General features: G+C 39.1%; 1 protein-coding gene across 2 annotated transcripts in view; it reads right to left on the reverse strand.

The window, feature by feature from the left end:
• Positions 1 to 391: 391 nt before the first annotated feature.
• Positions 392 to 22,764, reverse strand: part of c1h4orf33 (chromosome 1 C4orf33 homolog) — a 44,640-nt gene continuing 22,267 nt past the window's right edge. The window contains exons 2-7 of one of the 2 annotated variants that reach the window (XM_033020842.1): positions 20,373 to 20,553; positions 17,843 to 17,903; positions 14,675 to 14,726; positions 9,385 to 9,584; positions 3,055 to 3,162; positions 392 to 878 (exon numbers count right to left, since the gene is read on the reverse strand). In XM_033020842.1, coding sequence (XP_032876733.1) covers position 878; positions 3,055 to 3,162; positions 9,385 to 9,584; positions 14,675 to 14,726; positions 17,843 to 17,903; positions 20,373 to 20,553 — 603 coding nt within the window. In that variant the 3' untranslated portion in view covers positions 392 to 877. Of the gene's footprint in view, positions 879 to 3,036; positions 3,163 to 9,384; positions 9,585 to 14,674; positions 14,727 to 17,842; positions 17,904 to 20,372; positions 20,554 to 22,764 lie in introns of both variants that reach the window. The other variant, XM_033020835.1, reaches the window with a different exon arrangement.

Consider the following 22,764-nt stretch of genomic DNA (forward strand, 5'->3'; position numbering starts at 1 on the left):
GACACATCTTGCAATTTGTCTAGTGCAGGCAGGTGGGACTAAGGGAAAAAAGTTGTTTGGCACGGACTTGTAGGGCCGAGATGGCCTGTTTCCGTGCTGTAATTGTTATATGGTTATATGGTTAATTTAACTACACTATATGTTTTTATAAGCATACTGATTATAACATATTGAATATGATGGTACAACTTGAAATATGATGATACAATCAGAGGTTATGGGGAGAAGGCGGGAGAATGGGGTTAGGAGGGAGAGATAGATCAGCCATGATTGAATGGTGGGGTAGACTTGATGGGTCGAATGGCCTAATTCTACTCTTATCATTTATGATCATGAACTTTATGATTTGATAATTTCACAAATTTTCAAACAAATAATTTCAATTTCAGCGTTTGATGGCACACCATTTATTGGTTTCATGTGATACATTTAGTTTTGTTTAATTATGTGGTATTAAGAAATTATTACAGTAATGTGTATATTTTTTGCATAATAGTCTGTTAAGTATTTTTAAACCTCTGTGATTTTAGGAATTGATTTTTTCATCATATCTTTACTTTCTTGTTCAGTCCAATTTGCAGTAGACATGTTAGCTGGTCATCCTTCTTATAACACAAGCTATCATTGGAATGTTTCTCTGTATTCTTTAGCTCTTATATTGTTGATATTTTTCAATGAAAAGCTGTTAAATTTTAGCAACTGAAACAAATAATTTCTGTACAATACTTTCTGTGTCAATGTTCCTTAATTTATATTCAGAACAGTACATTTACAAATGTAAGTGAAAACAGATATATAGTAAAATCAAAATAATATATTTTCTGAGATCAGGAACAAAGCAAGAATGTTCTGGAAACACCCACCAGGTTAGGCAGCATCTGAGGAGAGAGAAATAAATTAGTACATCAAATAGATGTCCTTCTACGTGAATAGCAAGATCTTGGCAGAGTGAGATAGTTGAATGAGTACATGACAGACCGGACAAAAGCAAGCATGGAACAAACAAAAGCGGAAAGTTGTGATAAAGGCGAGAGAAAACAAGTGATAAAAAAGAGATATTGCAAGGCAATGGAAGTAACTTTGAATCAAACACGAAAATAGGCAAACAAGGGTATAATTTAAGAGAGTTAAAAGATCAAAATTCAAGTCTTTAAGACACAATTAAAAAAAAGATTATATTATTTAAACCTGCATTTAGTTCCATTTGACACGAGCTAAAGGTCGAGGGTAGATTAGGAGCGGAATGCTTACTTATAATGGCAAAGAAGGAGACCATTCAATCCATTGTGTCCATGCTGGATCCCCGTACAGCACCAGTACCATTTTCCAGCCTGATTTCCCCCATAGACGTGCAACTTATTTTCTCTCACACGCACATCCCATTCTTTTTATTTTAAAGCACGTCTACACTAAGCACTGAATACACTAAGTACAGAAGCCAAATAACCTGCCACATATCTTTTTGATATAAGAAAACAACTATGATATGGAGGGAGTATTTTTCTTATAAGGAATACCTGAGAGAATTTACATGCAAATCAGTAGAGTCTTAGAGGTGTATTAGAGTCTTAGAGGTGTACCCTATTACAGGAAAAGCTAAATTAAGCCAATTACACATCTCTGACAATCTCCATTTCCATCACAATCTAAATTAAAATTGCATCAAGATCTGAGAAGTGCCATCTAATCCCAATTTGTGCGAATGGCTTACAGTAAGGGTATCGCACACTTCTCAAGTCAAGGAGTAAAAATCATTGCCAGTATGAAGTTAATAGTGGGTAAATACTCCTGCAGAGAAATCAGATCCTGTTGCACATGTCTTTATAGAAACCCCTTCCATCATTCCTTACCTTCACGGCAGTATTTTGTGCTGGTATGCCATGGTTGACACGAGTCTTATCCTTGTTTTTTGGTGATTATTTGGGCAGCGATTTGGCAGGTAGCTTCTCTTTGGAAATGCACAATTAAAGCTGCACCATGATTCTGGTGAAAACCACCCTAATAATTTTCATTATGCATTTTTCTGCATAATAGGCATGGCACCTTACTCTGCTTGGGGTCTGGTATTATTGATGCCTTTTTAAAGCAGGAGGGAACTTCAAACCCCAGTAATAAGACGTTGAAGATGTCCGCAGATCTCTGGCCTGTTAGTCTGCACCGGTTTTGAGAATGTGACCAGGTTTACTATCATGTCCAGAAGTTGAGGAAGCTCTCCTGAACTCTCTGGATGTTCACCCTCCTAAACACTTTTTCTAGAGCTTATGAGATAGATGTTGCCAAGAGGACCAGGTACTGCCTGGAGCTTAGTGTTAGACTTTTCTTTGTAACAGAATGGGGAGGGAATTGAGTGACGGTTGTAACAAGTTGAGTTAGTAGCTGCATAGTTTGCTCAGTTTTCAAAGTTAATTTGGGAAGCAGAAATGAATGTACTTTCATTTTATTATAGCTGTTTAGCACTTTCAGCCAGAGATAAAGTTCATATCTTAGAGGTAAAAAAACCTATAACTTCCCTTGTTTGTAATGGAGCCACAAGCATCAACTACCTCTCCAGAATATTGATCAGCAATACTCCTCTATGCTTTGTGTTAAATGAAACTGACAGGTTTCCACAAAGATACTTAATCCAATTGGCATGTTGGTGCACATTTCATTTCTGTACTAGGATTTGGAGTCTATATATTTAAAAATGTGGTGTAAGAGTTATGTTTTAACCTAGTTAAGAACAAGGTATTAACCTACTTCCCTTTCAAATTCACGAGATCCCAACAAATTCATTTAATAAACAATAGGTGCAGGAGTAGGCCATTCGGCCCTTCGAGCCAGCCATTCAATGTGATCATGGCTGATCTTCAAACTGTAAAACTGAAGGACAAGAAGTTTATATAAATTCAAATAAGTTGTAAGACAGAGTCCTTGCCCAAAATATCAACATTTATAAACAGTATTTATAAATTCATAAATAATATTTATAAATAACAAAAAACTCAAATTAAGAAGACCGCACACAGGTATACCAAGCACTGAAGACAATAACACCAAACAAAGCAGGCTAACCACTTCTTAGTCCCATCGACAGGCATCCACAGATCAGATCTGGGCTGTTTCCATTTGTTTCCCATAATCAAGTTCAAGCTGAAATCCTCAAAATATTCCAAGCGATGACTAGGACAGAAAACCACAATCATAATATTAAAGACACAGTAAACCACAAATGCCAACATGGAATTTTTTTAACTCGGCACATGGGAAAAATTACATTTTAAAAAAAATAGTTTATAAGGAAAGAAAACATATTCATTGGAAATGTCCATTAAATGTAACAAAGTTACAACAATTGTCCAAACATTTTGAGAAAGTCTCAGAATCTTTTACTCAGTAAAATTTGTTTTTTGGACAGTAATAATTAAAAGGAGCTGAAGCTCCTCAGCCCTGAATTATGCGTCCTAATTGTAAATTAAGCAAGACAGAATTATGGGGATAAATTTTGTTCCAATGAGCATCTGGGCTTTCTCCCTTTGAAAAGTAGGTTTTATTCTAATGGACACCTGGGCTATTTCTCTTTGAAAATATCCATAAGAGATAAGGTTGGGTAATTTTGCGTCCACTTTTACATAAAATGATACAAATAAAAGTGCATGGAATAATAGTCAGAAATCTCACCTATTCTGCTTTGCTCCATCATTGTACTGCATAGAAATATGTCCCTTTGATATATGTCAGTGCCACGCTCCCGAAGTAGGGCTAGTGATACTGATTTTGTAATTAACAATGATTGCCCACGGAGCTCTGTAACATACAAGTGTTCAAATACCACTTGTAGGTGCCCCTTTTATAGAAATTATATCATCAGAATTTAATACTCGAGTGTGTTTGGTACATGGGACTTTCTATAATAACAAGGAATTAGCAAAATGAGAAATGGGCCTAGTTTCCCCGCAAGTAAAGAACATCATAGCAATAGCAACTCGGGTATAATTGCTGGCTTAATAAAGACTTGCTCATTTAAGGAATTAAAGTAAATCCAAGCAAACTTGTCACTAATATTACTTTAAATTTGACCATTCCCAAGTTAATCAGATCTCTTGAATATGATGTGGACCATTTTACACCTTCTTAAATTTAATTTTAGCATTTTTTGTGTGCAATCAGAATGGGCAAATCCTAACATTGAATTAAAACTAGCTCCAAAATCAATTTGTGTCCACTAAAACTGCAAAGTTAAGCTAGGAACTATAGGGTGAGCTTAACATCTGTAGTTTGGTAGTTTCTACAGAGTATTCAGTAGCAATGTTACAAAATTTTGAGATTTTAAAAATCAAGTCTGTAATTTATCCCATCAGATAAAGCATAAAAATAAGTTTAATTTGACACCTAATTCACTTTCATATCTCAAGTATTTAAAAAGTTATGGCCATTTTCATACTCGGAAATGAGCATCTTGTTCCCTATTGATTTTCTATGGACATAACAAAAAAGCTGTGATCTTGAACAGTCAAAAGCCCATAACTTTCTTAAAAATTAAGAAAACTGAATGAAATTTTCAGTTATCATAGATTGAAGCATTCTGAAACAAATATAAAATAATCTTACTTGGATGACCTGAAATTAAAGCATATAATTAGTTAGTTACCTAATTGTAGCTAATTTCAGACTTCAATTACTAGATCTAAACATCTATCCATTTCTTAATAAATGATTAACATTTTTAAATAGCCTAAATGTCCAAATAATATTCACAAATAATTCACAATAAAACATGATTTTTAAATCTCATTTACATTAATTTATAGGCCAAATGGAAGGAATTTAGTGTTCAATTGCTGTAAATAAATGCCCATTTAAATCAGCTTTCTAGTGGGTCCCTGTGGAACGCGCTGGTTTAGAACGTTCACATTGCGGTAGATTTGTGCCCCAAATGCCCAGAAAAATACTGCGCGATATAATGGGCCCAAATTGAGCTACTCACAATATTAAACTTTGTATAAAGGGTTCTTTAGAAGCCCTTTTTAATGTAAATATATACAGCCTAACTTCAGCTGTTTGCTTTATGAGACTCTGCGGTTGCTGGCGGTCGCGGGTTTAGAGATTGATTTTTAAACTACTATAACTATTTTACGAGGCCTTTAAAACTAATAATAGCTTTTGCGACGGGGTCTTCCAGCGATTTTTCGTTAATAATTAACTAGGCTGAACATCTTCGATTTGAACAGCCTAGAGAAAATCGCGTTTTAAACCCGCCCCCTCTAAACGGCGCCAAAATCGCGCACACTTGCAACGGCAGATTTTCAACGACGCTTCAGGTAGGCTTTGCAACATACCTATATTCAGAGGGATAATATATGCAGGCATTTGGATGAGCAAGGGTTGATTAGGGAGAGTCAGCATGGTTTTGTACGTGGGAGGTCGTGTCTCACAAATCTGATTGAGTTTTTTGAAGACATGACCAAAAAGGTCGATGAGGGCTGAGCTGTAGATGTATACATGAATTTTAGTAAGGCATTCAACAAGGTTCCGCATGGTAGGCTGCTCTGGAAGGTTAGATCGCATGGGATCCAAGGAGAAATAGCTGAATGGATAGCAAATTGGCTTCATCGAAGGAAGCAGAGGGTGATGGTGGAAGGTTGGTTCTAGGACTGGAGGCCTGTGACTAGTGGTGTGCCTCAAGGTTTGATGCTGGGCCCGTTACTGTTTGTCATCTACATCAATGATTTGGATGAGAACATACAGAGCAAGATTAGCAAGTTTGTCGATGATACAAAAGTGAGTGGTTTCACAGATAGTGAAGATGGTTATGAAAGATTGCAGCAGGATCTGGTTCGATTGGCCAGGCAGGCGGAAGAATGGTTAGAAAAATGTGAGGTGTTACATTTAGTGACATCTAACAAGGACTGGACCTACACAGTGAATGGTAGGCCTCTGGGGAGTGTTTTAGAGCAGAGAGATCTAGGGGTGCAGGTGCATGGTTCCTTGAAGGTCAAGTTCACTGACTACAAGAGCAACCCCGCCTGCCCCCACGGTGATATCACACTGGCCAACGAACTAAACACCTTCTTTGCCCGCTTTGAAACTGGCAACACCACCAGGAGTGGAATAACCCCGGCCATGGCGGAGGGACAGGCCTTAACACTGAGCACTCAGGAGGTACAGGGCGCTCTGCGTAGGATCAATCCACGCAAGGCTGCAGGCCCGGATGGAGTCCAGGGAAGGGTACTAAAGGACTGTGCTGTACAGCTGGCGGAGGTATTCACGAGAATCTTCAATCTGTCTCTATCTCTGGCAACGGTCCCCAAGTGCCCGAAAACAGCCACCATAGTGCCGGTGCCGAAAAGGTCCAAAGTCACCAACCTGAACGACTACCGCCCGGTTGCCCTAACTCCAATCCCAATGAAGTGTTTTGAAAGGCTGGTCCTCTCCCACATCAAATCCAGCATCCCTGCCTCACTGGACTCTCATCAATTTGCATACAGGGCAAATAGATCAACAGAGGATGCCATCTCTCTGGCTCTTCACACTGTCCTGACTCACCTGGACAGACAGGGCACGTACGTGAGGATGCTCTTCATTGACTATAGCTCTGCATTCAATACGGTCATCCCCACCAAGCTCACCACCAAACTCCACCAGCTAGGCCTCAGCTCGCCGATATGCGATTGGATCCTGAATTTTCTGACGGAACGACCGCAGGCAGTGAGACTGGGCCCGCACCTGTCCTCCACTCTCACCCTGAGCACCAGCACACCACAGGGCTGTGTACTGAGCCCCATGCTCTACTCCCTCTTCACACACGACTGTGTTCCTGCATTCGACACCAACACCATCGTGAAGTTTGCAAACGACACAACAGTGATTGGGCTGATCACCAACGGTGATGAAACAAAATACAGAGCGGAGGTGCAGAACCTGGTGGACTGGTGCACACGTAACAACTTGTCACTAAACACCTCCAAGACCAAGGAGCTGATTATTGACTTCAGGAGGTCCCATAATGGAGAATACGCCCCAATCTCCATTTACGGGGAAAGTTTGGAGAGAGTGTCCAGCTTTAAGTTTCTGGGCACTCACATTTCTGAGGACCTCACATGGTCCACCAACACCGCTGCGCTGGTCAAGAAGGCACAGCAACGACTGTTCTTCCTGAGGACATTAAAAAAGACTGGTCTGCCCCAACAGCTGCTGACAACGTTCTACCGCTGCACCACAGAGAGCATACTAACGTATGGCATCTCTGTGTGGTATCTCAGCTGCACGGAGGCGGAGAGGAGAGCTCTTCAGCGCGTCGTACACAGAGCGCAGAGGATCATTGGGACACAGCTACCAGCCTTGGAGGGCATCTACCACACACGGTGCCTCAGGAAGGCCGTCAGCATCCATAAAGACTCCTCACACCCTTGTAACGGACTGTTCGAACTATTTCCCTCCGGCAGACGTTACAAGGCCTACGCCCGAACCTCCAGACTCAGAAACAGCTTTATTCCCAGAGCTATAGCGGCTCTGAACCGGCCCTGCTGAGTGCCCCCACCCCCCCTGGACTGTCTCCCTCGGATGGCCACGTCACACAGCTTATTTATTTATTTTACTCTTCTTTTACATCGGTTGGAAGCTGCATACTAAATCTCGTTGCACTGACGTGCAATGACAATAAAAGATATTGTTATTATTATTATTAAGTTGCAGCTAGATAAGGTGGTCAAAAAGGCCTTTGGTACATTGGCCTTCATCAGTCAGAGTATTGAGTATAGAAGTTGGAAGGTCATGTTGCAGTTGTATAAGGCATTGGTGAGACTGCATTTAGAGTATTGTGTTCAGTTCCCATGCTATAGGAAAGATATTGTCAAACTTGAAAGGATTCAGAGAAGATTTCCGAGGATGTTGCCAGGACTAGAGGGTCTGAGCTATAGGGAGAGGTTGAGTAGGCTGGGTCTCCGTTCCTTGGAGCGCAGGAGGATGGGGGTGATCTTATTGAGGTGTATAAAATCACGAGGGGAATAGATTGGGAACATGCACAGAATCTCTTGCCCAGAGTTGGAGAATCGAGAACCAGTGGACAGAGGTTCAAGGTGAAGGGGAAAAGATTTCATAGGAATCCGACGGGTAACATTTTCACACAAAGGTTGGTGGGTGTATGGAACAAACTGCCAGAGGAGGTAGTTGAGGCTGGGACTATCCCAACGTTTAAGAAACAATTAGACAGGTACATGGATTAGACAAGTTTGGAGGGATATGGACCAAGCACAAGCAGGTTGGATTAGTGTAGCTTGGACATGTTGGCCAGTGTGGGGAAGTTGGGCTGAAGGTTCTGTTTCCACACTGTATCACTCAATGACTCTATGACTCTATAAGGTATTTCATTGCTTTATTATATTACTAGAATAACATTAAATACAAAAATATATAAATGTGTGTCATTATGTTACACAACAAATAAAATGTTGACAGAATTCTGGGATTTAATAAGCTATTTTACAAAGTAGTTCTTGTTAAATACTGATCATAAGGAAGCAGCAACTTTTTAATTAATTATATTCAATAACATTTTTCTAACAAAATCTGTGTGTTTTTGTTCATTTATTCTACCCTAATTACAATCTTGAGGATATTTTCCAGAAGCTTGTGAAAATGTTTCCCATGCCAATCATTTATTCCAATTTAGATGACAGTTGCATAACGACCCCAACCATTACTTTATAATGTGTTAATAGGTTGAAAGCAAAACAGGGTATTTATTTTCACCCTGGCCTATGGATTAGTACAAGCATTCAATCAGTAGCTTGGACCAATGGTATGAAATCAGTAACTATCAGGGAGGAGTGGAATAATGGTTACATACAGTAATCACTTGGTACTGCATGTCATCACATCTGTCCGGGAACCAGTACTGCCAACATTATCTTTCATGGACTTCAGACACAGAGGTTACACAACCTTGCATGGAGATTCTGTGCATTGAAAATAACACAGAGGAAAAAAAAAACATTCTATACCGGAAATTTTCAGATGTAAAAGTCAAAGTACATTTTCCATGAGGCAATGAAAATATTTTGCCTGAGGAAATGTAAAGGAAAAGCATTAATTGTGAACAATGAAAATATGGCACTTTATGTGGACCTAATGAAGTGTACTTATCAGCATTATTACAATACATAGCAGGGTCCAATTATCCACTACTTTAGGTTATACATAATTTATTAAATAACAATATCATATCTCAACATATTAGAGGGAAAGGTTACACTGCCGTGCCTTATAATTCATTTGATCATTATAAAGGTCGCATGTGTGAACTCTGGTAAGTGAATGTGCATCCCAAGTGTAATGATTTACAGCGTTATTAAATGTTGAAATAGCTCGGTCAGAAAGCAATAAACAACACGTGCTTAAACTCACAAGTTAGGCAGCTGTCCCTTCTTTAACTGTTCTTTAGGTATGGGATACAGAGCCTCGTAAACTCTTTTATCACCAGAACCATGAATTGCATAGGCATTGAACTTGGTAACATCATCAGGGAAATATCTCCAAGGAACAAGTGCTTTGCCTTCCCAATGTTGATCATCTATTGTTGAGTCATATTTTAAATCCAATTCTTTCTAATATGAAGAGAAAACAGCTTTGTGCTTTTGAATTTTTGCTTCATTTTAGAACATTGAAACAAATACATTCTAAAGAATCTAATCTTCAAAACTCAACAAAGCAAAAGAGAAAATTAAATATTTAAATAATACAATAATCTAACAATAGACTATCAGTACAATTAGATGACCATAAAAAAATATATATCAATGTCAAATAGGTTGCAAAGTTACTTATTCGGGTTTATCTATAAAAAAAATATTGAAAGTCCCACTTTCAAATGATGGGATTGGTAATCAGTTACAGAACTGGTTTAGTTATGCTGGTATACATGAACTTGTGAGTTGCAACATTTTCTTGTGTGCTGAAGGCAACAGTCTCATGCTAATCTGATTTAATTAAACTTAGAAAATAATTAAGAGACAGAGGATGTGTTAAGACATGGACAGAGAGAAAAAGGGAAACATAAAAAATGAACAGTCCGTGATAAAAAATGGAAAACAGGAGATAAATGAACAATGAATAAATGGGAAAAGGTACAAGGTAAGAGGAGAAGGTAATGAAAAAGTAAAGATAGATCTAAAGAAGATGAACATCAGGAGTAGCCTGAAATTGTTGAACTCAGTATTGCATCCCTACAGCAATAAAATAAAATCCATCTGAAATCTGGGTGCTGCTCTCATTCATTCTTTCAAACAGAGCAGGAAACTGAGGAAGAGAGCCCAAAATGGAAGTGAGCCCGTAACTAAAATAGCTAGCTATGTCAAACAAGTAGTGGCGCTTGTGCACTATACAGGTGTAATCCATAAGATGGTCACCCAATTTGCAGTATGAATCTCAATTGCAGAGATCACATTGTGAGTAACAACTACAGTACACTAAACAGAATGATATACAAGTGAATCACAGCTTTATCTGGAAGCACTGTTTTGGACCTTACACAGCGAATAGAAAGCAAGCAAAAGGGCATTGCACCATCTCCTGCACTGACAATGCAAAGACATGGTGGAAAGGGGAGTCTGGGACAGAGGAGTGGTATAGGGTGACACAAAGTAAGCTGTCGCTTTAGACTGTATATAGAAACATAGAAAATAGGTGCAGGAGTAGGCCATTCGGCCCTTCGAGCCTGCACCGCCATTTAATATGATCATGGCTGATCATCCAACTCAGTATCCTGTACCTGCCTTCTCTCCATACCCCCTGATCACTTTAGCCACAAGGGCCACATCTAACTCCCTCTTAAATATAGCCAATGAACTGGCCTCAACTACCTTCTGTGGCAGAGAATTCCAGAGATTCACCACTCTCTGTGTAAAAAATGATTTTCTCATCTCGGTCCTAAAAGACTTCCCTCTTATCCTGAAACTGTGACCCCTAGTTCTGGACTTCCCCAACATTGGGAATAATCTTCCTGCATCTAGCCTGTCCAACCCCTTAAGAATTTTGTAAGTTTCTATAAGATCCCCCCCTCAATCTTCTAAATTCTAGCGTGTACAAGCCGAGTCTATCCAGTCTTTCTTCATATGAAAGTCCTGCCATCCCAGGAATCAGTCTGGTGAACCTTCTCTGTACTCCCTCTATGGCAAGAATGTATTTCCTCAGATTAGGTGACCAAAACTGTACGCAATACTCCAGGTGTGGTCTCACCAAGACCCTGTACAACTGCAGTAGAACCTCCCTGCTCTTATACTCAAATCCTTTTGCTATGAATGCTAACATACCATTTGCTTTCTTCACTGCCTGCTGCACCTGCATGCCTACTTTCAATGACTGGTGTACCATGACACCCAGGTCTCGTTGCATCTCCCCTTTTCCTAATCGGCCGCCATTTAGATAACAGTCTACTTTCCAGTTTTTGCCACCAAAGTGGATAACCTCACATTTATCCACATTATACTGCATCTGCCATGCATTTTCCCCACTAACCCAACTTATCCAAGTCACCTTGCAGCCTCCTAGCATCCTCCTCACAGCTAACACTGCCCCCCAGCTTCGTGTCATCCGCAAACTTGGAGATGTTGCATTCAATTCCCTCATCCAAATCATTAATATATATTGTAAATAGCTGGGGTCCCAGCACTGAGCCTTGCGGTACCCCACTAGTCACTGCCTACCATTCTGAAAAGGAACCGTTTACTCCTACTCTTTCCTTCCTGTCTGCCAGCCAGTTCTCTATCCACATCAATACAGAACCCCCAATATCGTGTGCTATAAGTTTGCATACTAATCTCTTATGTGGGACCTTGTCGAAAGCCTTCTGAAAGTCCAGATATAACACATCCACTGGTTCGCCCTTATCCACTGTACTAGTTACATCCTCGAAAAATTCTATAAGATTCGTCAAACATGATTTACCTTTCATAAATCCACGCTGACTTTGTCCAATGAATTCACCGCTTTCCAAATGTGCTGCTATCCCATCTTTAATAACTGACTCCAGAATTTTCCCCACCACCGATGTTAGACTAACTGGTCTGTAATTCCCCGTTTTCTCTCTCTCTCCTTTTAAAATGTGGGGTTACATTAGCTACCCTCCAGTCCTCAGGAACTACTCCAGAATCTAAAGAATTTTGAAAAATTATCACTAATGCATCCACTATTTCTGCGGCTACTTTCTTAAGTACTCTGGGATGCAATTTATCTGGCCCTGGTGATTTATCGGCCTTTAATCCATTCAATTTACCTAACATCCCCTCCCGGCTAACCTGGATTTCACTCAGTTCCTCCATCTCATTTAACCCCCGGTCCCTTGCTATTTCCGGCAGATTATTTATGTCTTCCTTAGTGAAGACAGAACCAAAGTAGTTATTCAATTAGTCTGCCATGTCCTTATTCCCCATGATCAATTTGCCTGTTTCTGACTGCAAGGGACCTACATTTGTTTTAACTAATCTTTTCCCCTTCACATATCTATAAAAACTTTTGTCCTCCTCTGCTGGACTCTGAATTTCTCCCAGTCCTCTGGTAGGCTGCTTTTTCTGGCTAATTTGTACGCTTCATCTTTTGTTTTGATACTATCCCTGATTTCCCTTGTTATCCACGGATGCACTATCTTCCCTGATTTATTCTTTTGCCAAACTGGGATGAACAATTGTTGTAGTTCATCCATGCAGTTTTTAAATGCCTTCCATTGCATATCCACCGTCAACCCTTTAAGAATCAATTGCCAGTCTATCTTGGCCAATTCACGTCTCATACCCTCAAAGTCACCTTTCTTTAAGTTCAGGACCCTTGTTTCTGAATTAACAATGTCACTCTCCATCCGAATGAAGAACTCAACCATATTATGGTCACTCTTGCCCAAGGGGCCACGCACAACAAGACTGCTAACTAACCCTTCCTCATTACTCAATACCCAGTCTAGAATAGCCTGCTCTCTCGTTGGTTCCTCTACATGTTGGTTTAGAAAACTATCCCGCGTACATTCCAAGAAATCCTCTTCCTCAGCACCCCTGCCAATTTGATTCACCCAATCTATATGTAGATTGAAGTCACCCATTATAACTGTTTTACCTTTGTTGCACGCATTTCTAATTTCCTGTTTGACGCCATCCCCAACTCCAATACTACTGTTAGGTGGCCTGTACACAACTCCCACTAGCGTTTTCTGCCCCTTAGTGTTTCGCAGCTCTACCCATATCGATTCCACATCCTCCAAGCTAATGTCCTTCCTTTCTATTGCATATAGAGATAAGTAAGATGCACTCGATGGTAGGATATTGTTGCAGGTGTCAGAAATGGCGTATAGAATCAGTGAACGTGGAGGCTGGTGGAGCAGAATGTGAGGAAACCATTGTTTCAACTCCTGCAGCGATTGAAAATGAATATTCCATGGAGAATTACATCATCCCTTGCACCCTTGATGTGGAAATCAAGTCAAGTGCGCAAGAGTGGCTAATGTGGATTAATCAAATGTTCCTTGTGGTGCAAAATGGTCCAGAAATAGTCATTAATGCATTTCACTTCAACTAAAAAAAAAAACATAATGCTGAAGAAACAACATAATAGAATTACATTTTTGAACAAACTTCCTTCATTATTTAATACTAATTGCAGCCTCAAGGATGACTGACATCCTTGAACTTCAAACACCATGCCATGATTACTGCAAATGGGCACCAAAATCCATTAAAAATAAATCTAAATATTGAAAGTTCACACTATAACACACTCTTTTGTTTCCTGCATAAAACTTTATAGATTTTGGAGTGATATTTTTGAAATATTTACAAAATTATTTAAGATAAGAATGGAACCTAATACTGAAATTATTATATTTGGAGTAATGGAAGATGGAAATAAATTGAACTCATCTCAAAATTTATTTTTTAATTATGGTTTAATAATAGCAAAAAAATTAATACTTAAATTTTGCAAAAATACATCAATACCAACGCTTAAAATGTGGATCGCAAGCATGTTGGACACCGCACATCTTGAGGAAATGCGATTCCTCCTAATAGATAAATCAGACCAATTCATAACGAGCTGGTCTCCATTTGTCGTCTTTTTAGAATCATATGGTGCAACACAATTGTAAAAGCTAACTGTTTCAGGACTGGACGAGGGATGGTCAAGATTATAAACAATGATCTCCTTACTTCTTTTCTTTATGTCTTATTCTCTTTTTCCTATTTTCATTCTTCTTTTTTCTTCTTTTTCACACACTATATATCTCACGTCTTTCTATTCTTTAATATCTAATTTCTTTTTCTTATTCTTATTCTTCTTTATTATAACAAAAAAAAATAAGAAGCTGTACATAAAATGTATTATGAAAATATATATTAGGCACTTTGGTGCCATATGATTGTACTTACTTCTAATAAAATTAAATTAAATTTAAAAAAAAAAGAAAGTTCACAAAGATTCTTCAAACCTCAACTAAAGTAGGAGTTTACTTCAAAGAATCTGTGGCAATTACCATTTATGTCATGTCTTTGACTGTTCCACTAAAATTATATCAAAATTATTTTGGAACGCCACGAAACCCATATGGAATTTGGCCAATATAATAATTTTGGACCAAGATAGTTTAATTTGTGATGTGTCGTAATGATTCAAATGGTCAGCAACCATCACCATACTATTTTTATCTTCCACTTACCTTCCATGCTTTTCCTTCACCAGCAAGTAATAGTACTAAATGCTGTCCATGTCTAACAATATCAAAACAAATGTTAGACAGATGTGACTGAAATGGAGTTAACCAAAAAACAAGTTTGCATGACATTGAATGGTTTACAAGAAGAAAAAAAAACATTTTAATTTCTCAATAAACTCGGTTAAAAGAAATAAGGAAGGAATAAGCGAGTTCAGAAATTTAAATTCATTAGTCATTAGTATATATGTATTTTAGTTCATTAATGAGAGCATTTAAGTAAGAAAATAAAAGCAAGTAAAAGGAGCAGATGTAAGCCCACTACCATTTCTGATCTGATTTTGGTCTCCTACATTGAGGTCATAGATGCGACTGAGGACTATCATAAGTTGTAGAAATATGTAGTAATCTTTCCGGGAAGAAATGTTGGGAAGAGGGTGGCTCCCTCTGAAGCCTGCGAGTAAAAGGTGTTGGGTGTCATCCCTTTTACCAGATGTCTTTCTCTTGTGTTTTGACCATTTTCCATCTGCTGAATATGGAATAACTCCATTAAATATAGAATTTTTTGTGGTATTTCTGGCCGTTCGATTGAAACCTATTGAATGCCCAGAACGATTGAAAAACCTATTGTAAACAAGCTGGTGATTAGGTCACAATTTAAGTTAATTTTTCTGAGGTTTCTTTTGCAGAGAGTTTTTCACTACCGTGTCTATTAATGCACCAGATATGTACTGGATTTTCAAATATCTATGCATAATAAAACTTAAAATATAGAACATTGCAACATAGGAAAAGTCCCTTCGGCCCACAATGTCTGTGCCAAGCATAATGCCAAATTAAACTAATCACTTTGTCTGCACGTGACCAATTTCCCTCTATTTCCTCCATGTTTACATGATTATCTAAAAGACTCTTAAACACCACTATCTTATCTACTTCAACACTATCCCTGGCAGCATCTTCCAGACACTCACCACTCTGTGTAAAAAAATTTGTCCAACACATCTATATTACTAAATCTCTGATCTTGACTGCTTTTAGCCGACTGTGCTGCGATTTCCGAGAGAACGCCGCAACCTACGGCCGTCATTTTTGGCCACCTCGCTCAGAGCCCCCCTCCGCCGTATGAGTGCGGAGGATTTTTTCCGTCAATGATAAATGAGAGATATGAATGTTTTTACAAAATTCCCCATTCTCTCTGCTGCCCCTGCTGGCGGCAGGGGGAGGGACTATAAAACCAGGAAGTGTCGTGCCTCACTCAGTCTCTGCCAGACCAGGAAGTGAGAAGGTCACGGCTCCCTGAGCTGCGAATAACACTGAAAGCACGTCTACTCCACAGTGAGTCCCCTCGATGCGGCTGTAAAGTGGCTGCGGCCCTTTTTAACAAGTTTGTGTTCACAAAATAAATTTTGGTTGTCGGGTGTCTGCAGCCCAATTGTTTGCCTCGCCTTTTTTAACAAGTTTGTGTTCACAAAATGAATTTTGGTTGTCGGGTGTCTGCAACCCAATTGTTTGCCTCGCCTTTTTTTAACAAGTTTGTGTTCACAAATGAATTTTGGTTGTCGGGTGTCTGCAGCCCAATTGTTTGCCTCGCCTTTTTTAACAAGTTTGTGTTCACAAAACGAATTTTGGTTGTCGGGTGTCTGCAACCCAATTGTTTGCCTCGCCTTTTTTAACAAGTTTGTGTTCACAAAATGAATTTTGGTTGTCGGGAGTCTGCAGCCCAATTGTTTGCCTCGCCTTTTTTTTAACAAGTTTGTGTTCACAAAATGAATTTTGGTTGTCCGGTAGCTGCAGCCCAATTGTTTGCCTTGGCTTGGCTTTTAAAATCGTTGCAACAGTTGGGTGCCTGCCCAAGCATCCATACGGCCCACAATGTCTATACTAGCCCTCTGGAAACCAGTACCTTCAGCCCGCAACACCCATACTAGCACAACAGACAGCCCCCCCCCCCCACCCACTGGCGAGCAGTATTGGAATTGGTGGAGAGGTGGAATATTGCGTTGGTGACCAGCCCTCCCGTGTGATGCTGGGACCCAACGGGTCCCACTTAGTCTAGTCTACTTTCAACGTTCCCTGTTCAACCCTAAAACTATGCCCTCTAGTCTATGACCATTTCACCCTGGGGAAAGGATTCTAACTGTCTACCCTATCTATGCCTTTCCTTATAGTATCATCTTCATCAGGTGTCCCCTCGGCCTCTAACAACCCCAAAAAAAAAACAATCCACAATAAAATCTTGGTTAGACCACATTTGAAGGATTGTGTGCAGTTGTGGTGACTGCATTACAGAAAGGATGCAGAGACTTTGGAGAGGATGCACATGAAGTTCACTAGGATGTTGCCTGAATTAGAGAGTATTAGTACAAGTAGAGGTTGGATAAACTTGGATGTTTTTTTATGGAGCCTAGGAAACTGAGGGGTGATATGACAGAAGTATACAAAATTATTAGAAGCATAGTAAACGTAGAAAGTCGTTCCAGGGAAAGTAGTAAAGGTAGAAAGAAGCTCCAGGGTGGAAATATCAAAAACTGGAGGGCAAGGCTTTAGGACGAGAGGAAAAAATAATTAAAGATTTCAAATGAGATGGGGAAATTTAACAAGATTTACGAGGCAAGCTTTTTTTTGCACAGAGAATGGTTGGTGCCTTGAATGCACTGCTAGGGAAGGTGGTATAAGCAGATACAATAGCAATGTTTAAGAGGCATTTAGATAGGCACATGAACAGGCAGGGAGTGGAAGGATATAGCCCATTTGCAGGCAGATGTGCAGTTTAAATTTGGCATCATGGTTGGTACTGACATCATAAGCTGTAGTGCCTGTTCCTGTGCTCTCCCGTTCTAAGTTCTATGTTCTTTAATGCGTGAAAATCTTGCTGGAGACAACAATGCATATCGTACTGGTGTTGATGGCATTTTACAGAGCTGGATACAAGTAGAAGAGCACTAGGATACTGGAACATTTCGCACCAAAACCACTATATGTTAATGATTAGCATTAATGCACCTGGACATTTATAACATTTCTTAATGTGTCTTTAACATATTTTTCACCTGAATAATGCCATTTTTTCCAGTATAACACAGATACATTTCTAGCCTGCGTAGCTTGTTAAATTAGGATCTTAAACAATCTACAACTTTCAAATATGGAGAGAAACAAAATGATGCTCACGGACACAATTCCACTTCAAGATATTGTTCTTTGCAGCTATTCAAGAAAAATGCTTCCACAACTGTTAAACATGGAAAAATTAAAACATTAAGATTCAGAAAGCAATTGTCAAAATATCTTGGCAATGTTTCATGTGACTGAATAAAATGTTGACACGCCAGGCTAGCTTTATATGCAGGAAGATTATCCAGCAACTAAGGTTTCAGTCTCCTCAGTCATTACTTAAATGATAGTCAGGATATTTCACTGTGTTCACTGGTTACTATTATCTGTCCCCTTCAGCTCAGTTTTTTTTTTTGCCTTACAATAACAACTGAGATTGTATGGCTGCATGGTAACTCATTTCACTGTACCTTAATTGGTGTATGATAAATAAATGTGAACCTTGAATCTTGAATGATACAGAGAGTGACAAAAAACCCAAATAAAGGGAAAGATTAGGTAAAGATAGTGAAAGAGACAGAAACAGAAAGGGATTTTTTTTTTACTTGACATTTAAAAAAATCTCAATTTAAGAAAATGGAATCCATGGGTTTCATTAATTACTCTTTGTGCTTGACGGTGGATGGCAGTCATTACTGAAAAAAACTACTTTTGTTATTAATGCACTAAAAACAGGAACTTCACTTACCTCACAGGGAAAAATATACATGAAATGCCAGTTTCACAAGATGTTGCTGCTGAAGGTCTCAACTGAAATGTTGCCTATCCATTCCCTCTACAGATGCTGCCTGACCCGCATAGTTATACCAGCACTTTGTGTTTTGCTCAAGTTTCCAGTATCTGCAGTTCCTTGTGCCCCCTGCTAAAATTGCCTTGATAGAGACATCCCAAACCAAACACATTAAAACTTGAACAGAATCAGAAGTGAAGCGTGATTAGAAATGGAATAGAAATTAAATTTATATTGTTGGTGTTGATATACATACATTAAACTAAAATGGTTATTCAAGATCTATTGGGGTTTGTTTGTCCTTTCCATTCCATTCCCAGAAAATGTCATAATTTTCCAACTTTCATCTCACATGGAGCATAACAAGTTAGAAAAAGCAAAGAATAAAGAACAGAAAAATATATAAGGAATGGCATATGGCGTTTAATGCAAGCAAGTTGAAAGTGGTATGCTTTGGGAAGTTAAACCAGGGCACACACAGGCCCTTGGGGTGTGTTACTGAACAGAGGGACCCAATGGCTCAAATACATAGCTCCCTGAAAGTGGTGACACAGGCAGAGAGGGTGGTATAGGAATGCTTACTTTCATTATTTGGTGCTGAGATCAGGAGTTGGTATGTCATGTTACAGCCATACAAGACATTTGGATAATCTGGGACTGTTTTCCCTGGAGCAAAGGAGGCTAAGGGGTGAACTTATAAAGGTGAGCTTATAAAGGCTTATAAAGGTGAACTTATAAAGGCTTATAAAATCATCATGGGGGGAGATAGGGTAGATAACCACAGTCTTTTTACTAGGCGTAGAGGAGGTCTAAAGCTAGATAGAATAGGTTTAAAGAGAGATGGCAAAGAGATCCGAGGAGCAGGTTTTCACGCAGGATAGCGGGTATATGAAATGTGCTGCCAGAGAAAATGGCAGAGACAGGTTCAATAACAACATTTAAAAGAAATTTGGACAGGTACGTGGATAGAAAGGGTTGAGAAGGGTATAATCCAAAATCAGGCAACAGGGACTAGCTTAGGTAGGCACCCACTCACACAGGCACCCTCTCTTTTATTGCATTTCAAGAAGCCTAGCTCTTTGACCAAGCTCTTGAGTCACCCATTTATTTTATAGATCAGTGTCAAATTGTGATTGGTTACGCCTTTATATAGTCGCTGAAAATGTTTCATTACGTTGCAGGTACAGTGTTCTATGCAATGAATCGAACTGGATGACGATGAATGTTCAGAGATTTGTACTCTCCAAGCCATGATTTAACTATGCTATAGCTTTTAATAATAATCAAATGTCACAAAGTTCATGACTGAGTTTTTCAATTTCCTAAGATGTGCTTTCAGAAAAAATATCCTAGCACATGTAGTTTAAGAGAATCAGAAAATGACAAGAGATATCAAAGTAAAGAGGAAAACAAATGACTAACTAATGGAGTGGCACTGCAGTATAATGTGAAAAGCAGAGAGGCCACAGACAGTGCCCACACTAGCCAGCACAATAACTGGTGGCAATACTGATCATGACCTCCAGTACATTCCAACATGTGCACTGTAGAGCACAGGCTTGGAAACCTGGAATATACAGCTACAAGCACAGCAGCTCATCAGCAATTCTCCTCAGAATCACAGGATTTGTTGGCAGTGCATTCAAGACCAATGCTCATTTCTGGAGCTGGTTATTTATCTCTGACAGTGGAGGGAAAAGTGTTCTACTAGTCTGTTTAATTAAAAATGGGCTAAAAGATTGCAATGGAAAAAATATTATAAACATTAAAACTCTTTTTTTAGTATTTCCTGAACAATAAAACAGGCTTACTTGTGTTTTTCAATATAAAATTTAGTAAAACAGGTGTTCACGGTACCTTCATAATTCCACAGCTGATTGTAAGGCTTTCCTCTTGGGCCAGCTGGGGATGGCGGATCATTGAAGAAAGGGGCATTTACCTCCATTAGTATTCCCTCATCATCTGGTTTGAGTGACATGGTGATTCCCTGGTGAGTGACTGGCGAACTATCCCATGTTTTTGTAATTGTAAACCTCATCTGGATAAAATTGTAATAAATCAAAGATTTTTTTTAGATAATTACTTGATTTACTGCTATACTTAATAGAAAGATTAATGTCATAAATTACCTTCAGTTTCAGCACAGTGTATTAAATAATAATGTATAAACAACCTGGAGTGCTCCATCTAGTGACTTAGTCAAGAATTAGGAACACTTAACCATCAAAACACTCAAGCTTAAATCCCAGCAATGATGGGGACTTAAAGATCATTAAATAAAAACATTTTAAACAAGAATGACAAATTAAAATAAACTCACGTAAGTTATTGGAAATCTGTTATTATTTAAGGGTGCAATTAAAATCAATTGTGGCGTCAGCTGATACACAGGCCACTTATGGTCAAACCCTCGTCAGTAGCTACGAGGGCTGGCACGTGTTGTCACAGCCTAGGGAGAGTGTCCTGCTACTTAAGCTTATCTCACCTTGAGACCAAGGGAGTCAACAGGTAGCTGGGCCCGAGAGAACAACCTCGCTCAGCAACAGCAGCAATGACAATTACGTTAGCGGACCAACTTAACATGTAACACCTGAATAAAACTACTGTTTGAACCTGCCTGACGTCTGGCCTTATTCACCACGTTTGGTGCCGCTACAATCAACATTATTTTTTAATCACTTAGCAAGCCTTTTAAAAAATGATGCAAGAAGGAACTGCAGATGCTGGTTTAAACTGAAGATATACACAAAAAGCTGGAGAGTGGGACAGGCAGTATCTCTGGAGAGAAGGAATGGGTGACGTTTCGGGTGGAGACCCGCCTTCAGACTCGACCCGAAACGTCACACATTCCTTCTCTCCAGAGATGCTGCCAGTCCCACTGAGTTACTCCAGCTTTGTGTTTATCATCAGTTTAAACCAGCATCTGCAGTTCCATCTTACACATAATTTTGTCCCATTTCATTCCAGCTGTCTGCAATTAAAACCAACCAATATATTAGCCTCTTAACAATGTATTATATCTATTAGTATTGAATTATTTCTTTTCTTGGACCACTCTATACTCTTTTGGGGGAAACAGATAATGTATTAATTAATGCAGACAGAAAGAATTGCAGATACAGGTTTACAACAAAAAGACACAAAGTGCTGGAGTACTTCAGTGGCTCAGACAGCATCTCTGGAGAACATGGATAGGCGACGTTTTGGGTCGGGACCCTTCTTTTAATTGTAGTGAGGGGGAGAAAACTGAAAGAGGAGTAGGGTGAGACAAAGTTAGGCAAGTGATAGGGGGAATGTGTAGGATAGAGAGAGGGAATGCCGGGGCTACCTGAAGTGAGATAAATTAATATTCATACCACTGGACCCAAGCTAAATATGAGATGCTGTTCCTCCAATTTGCATTTAGCCTCACTCTGAAAATAAATCAGCACTAGAAATTTTGTGGATAGATATTCAGTTAGTGTTGAAAGTTCAAGAATATACTGGTAAATTGTAACTGGCAAAAGTTAAACAAGGTTTTGGTGTGCATTGCAGCATCAAACAAACATTTTTTGTTAATGTTTTAATTTATTGTAACTGTCTAGTTAAAAGCTGAAAATGATAATACTTAACTGTTGAATGCTTCTAAACACATTTCAGTTAAAACACTTAAAACTCAAGAATACACAATTGTACCGCCCACCTCAGTTGACTATAAAATCTTTTAAGTGCCCTCATATTGCTTAAAAGTCAATTAGGAGATATTTTTTATATATCTTTGAAAGATTTAAAGAAAATCACCAATGGCACAATTTTTTTTTAAAATCTCCATACTTGAGGCTTTTGTTTCCAATTGCATCAATTCAAGAAGAATACCGCTTGTTCTCCTTACACCCAGCACAAAATTCTAAAATAGGGTATTTAAGCAAAGTTCGCTCTCGAACTTCAAAAAGCTAGTCAGGCCACAGCCTCTTGCTGCCAATTAGCCTCTTGCTAAGGGCCCCATAAATACTCCACACCCACTCCCTCCACAGTTGCCCTCCACCAACAAATTTGGGAACGTCAAAACAGCAGCAAAATCCCAGGTTGCAGCGATAAGAAGGAATGAAAGCAATGCTGACATTTTCATCATTATTATTCCTTATAATCTGGGCCATTATCCTCAGCTCAGGTCTCCGAGGCAAAATATTAGGATGTAAATATGAAGTGAAGAGCTTGAAGTCTGTTTTCTGAGTTATAACTCCAGCTATCATCTTTCCTTGAACATATC

The sequence above is a fragment of the Amblyraja radiata genome, chromosome 1, assembly GCF_010909765.2.
Source record: "Amblyraja radiata isolate CabotCenter1 chromosome 1, sAmbRad1.1.pri, whole genome shotgun sequence".
Taxonomy (NCBI): Eukaryota; Metazoa; Chordata; class Chondrichthyes; order Rajiformes; family Rajidae; genus Amblyraja; species Amblyraja radiata.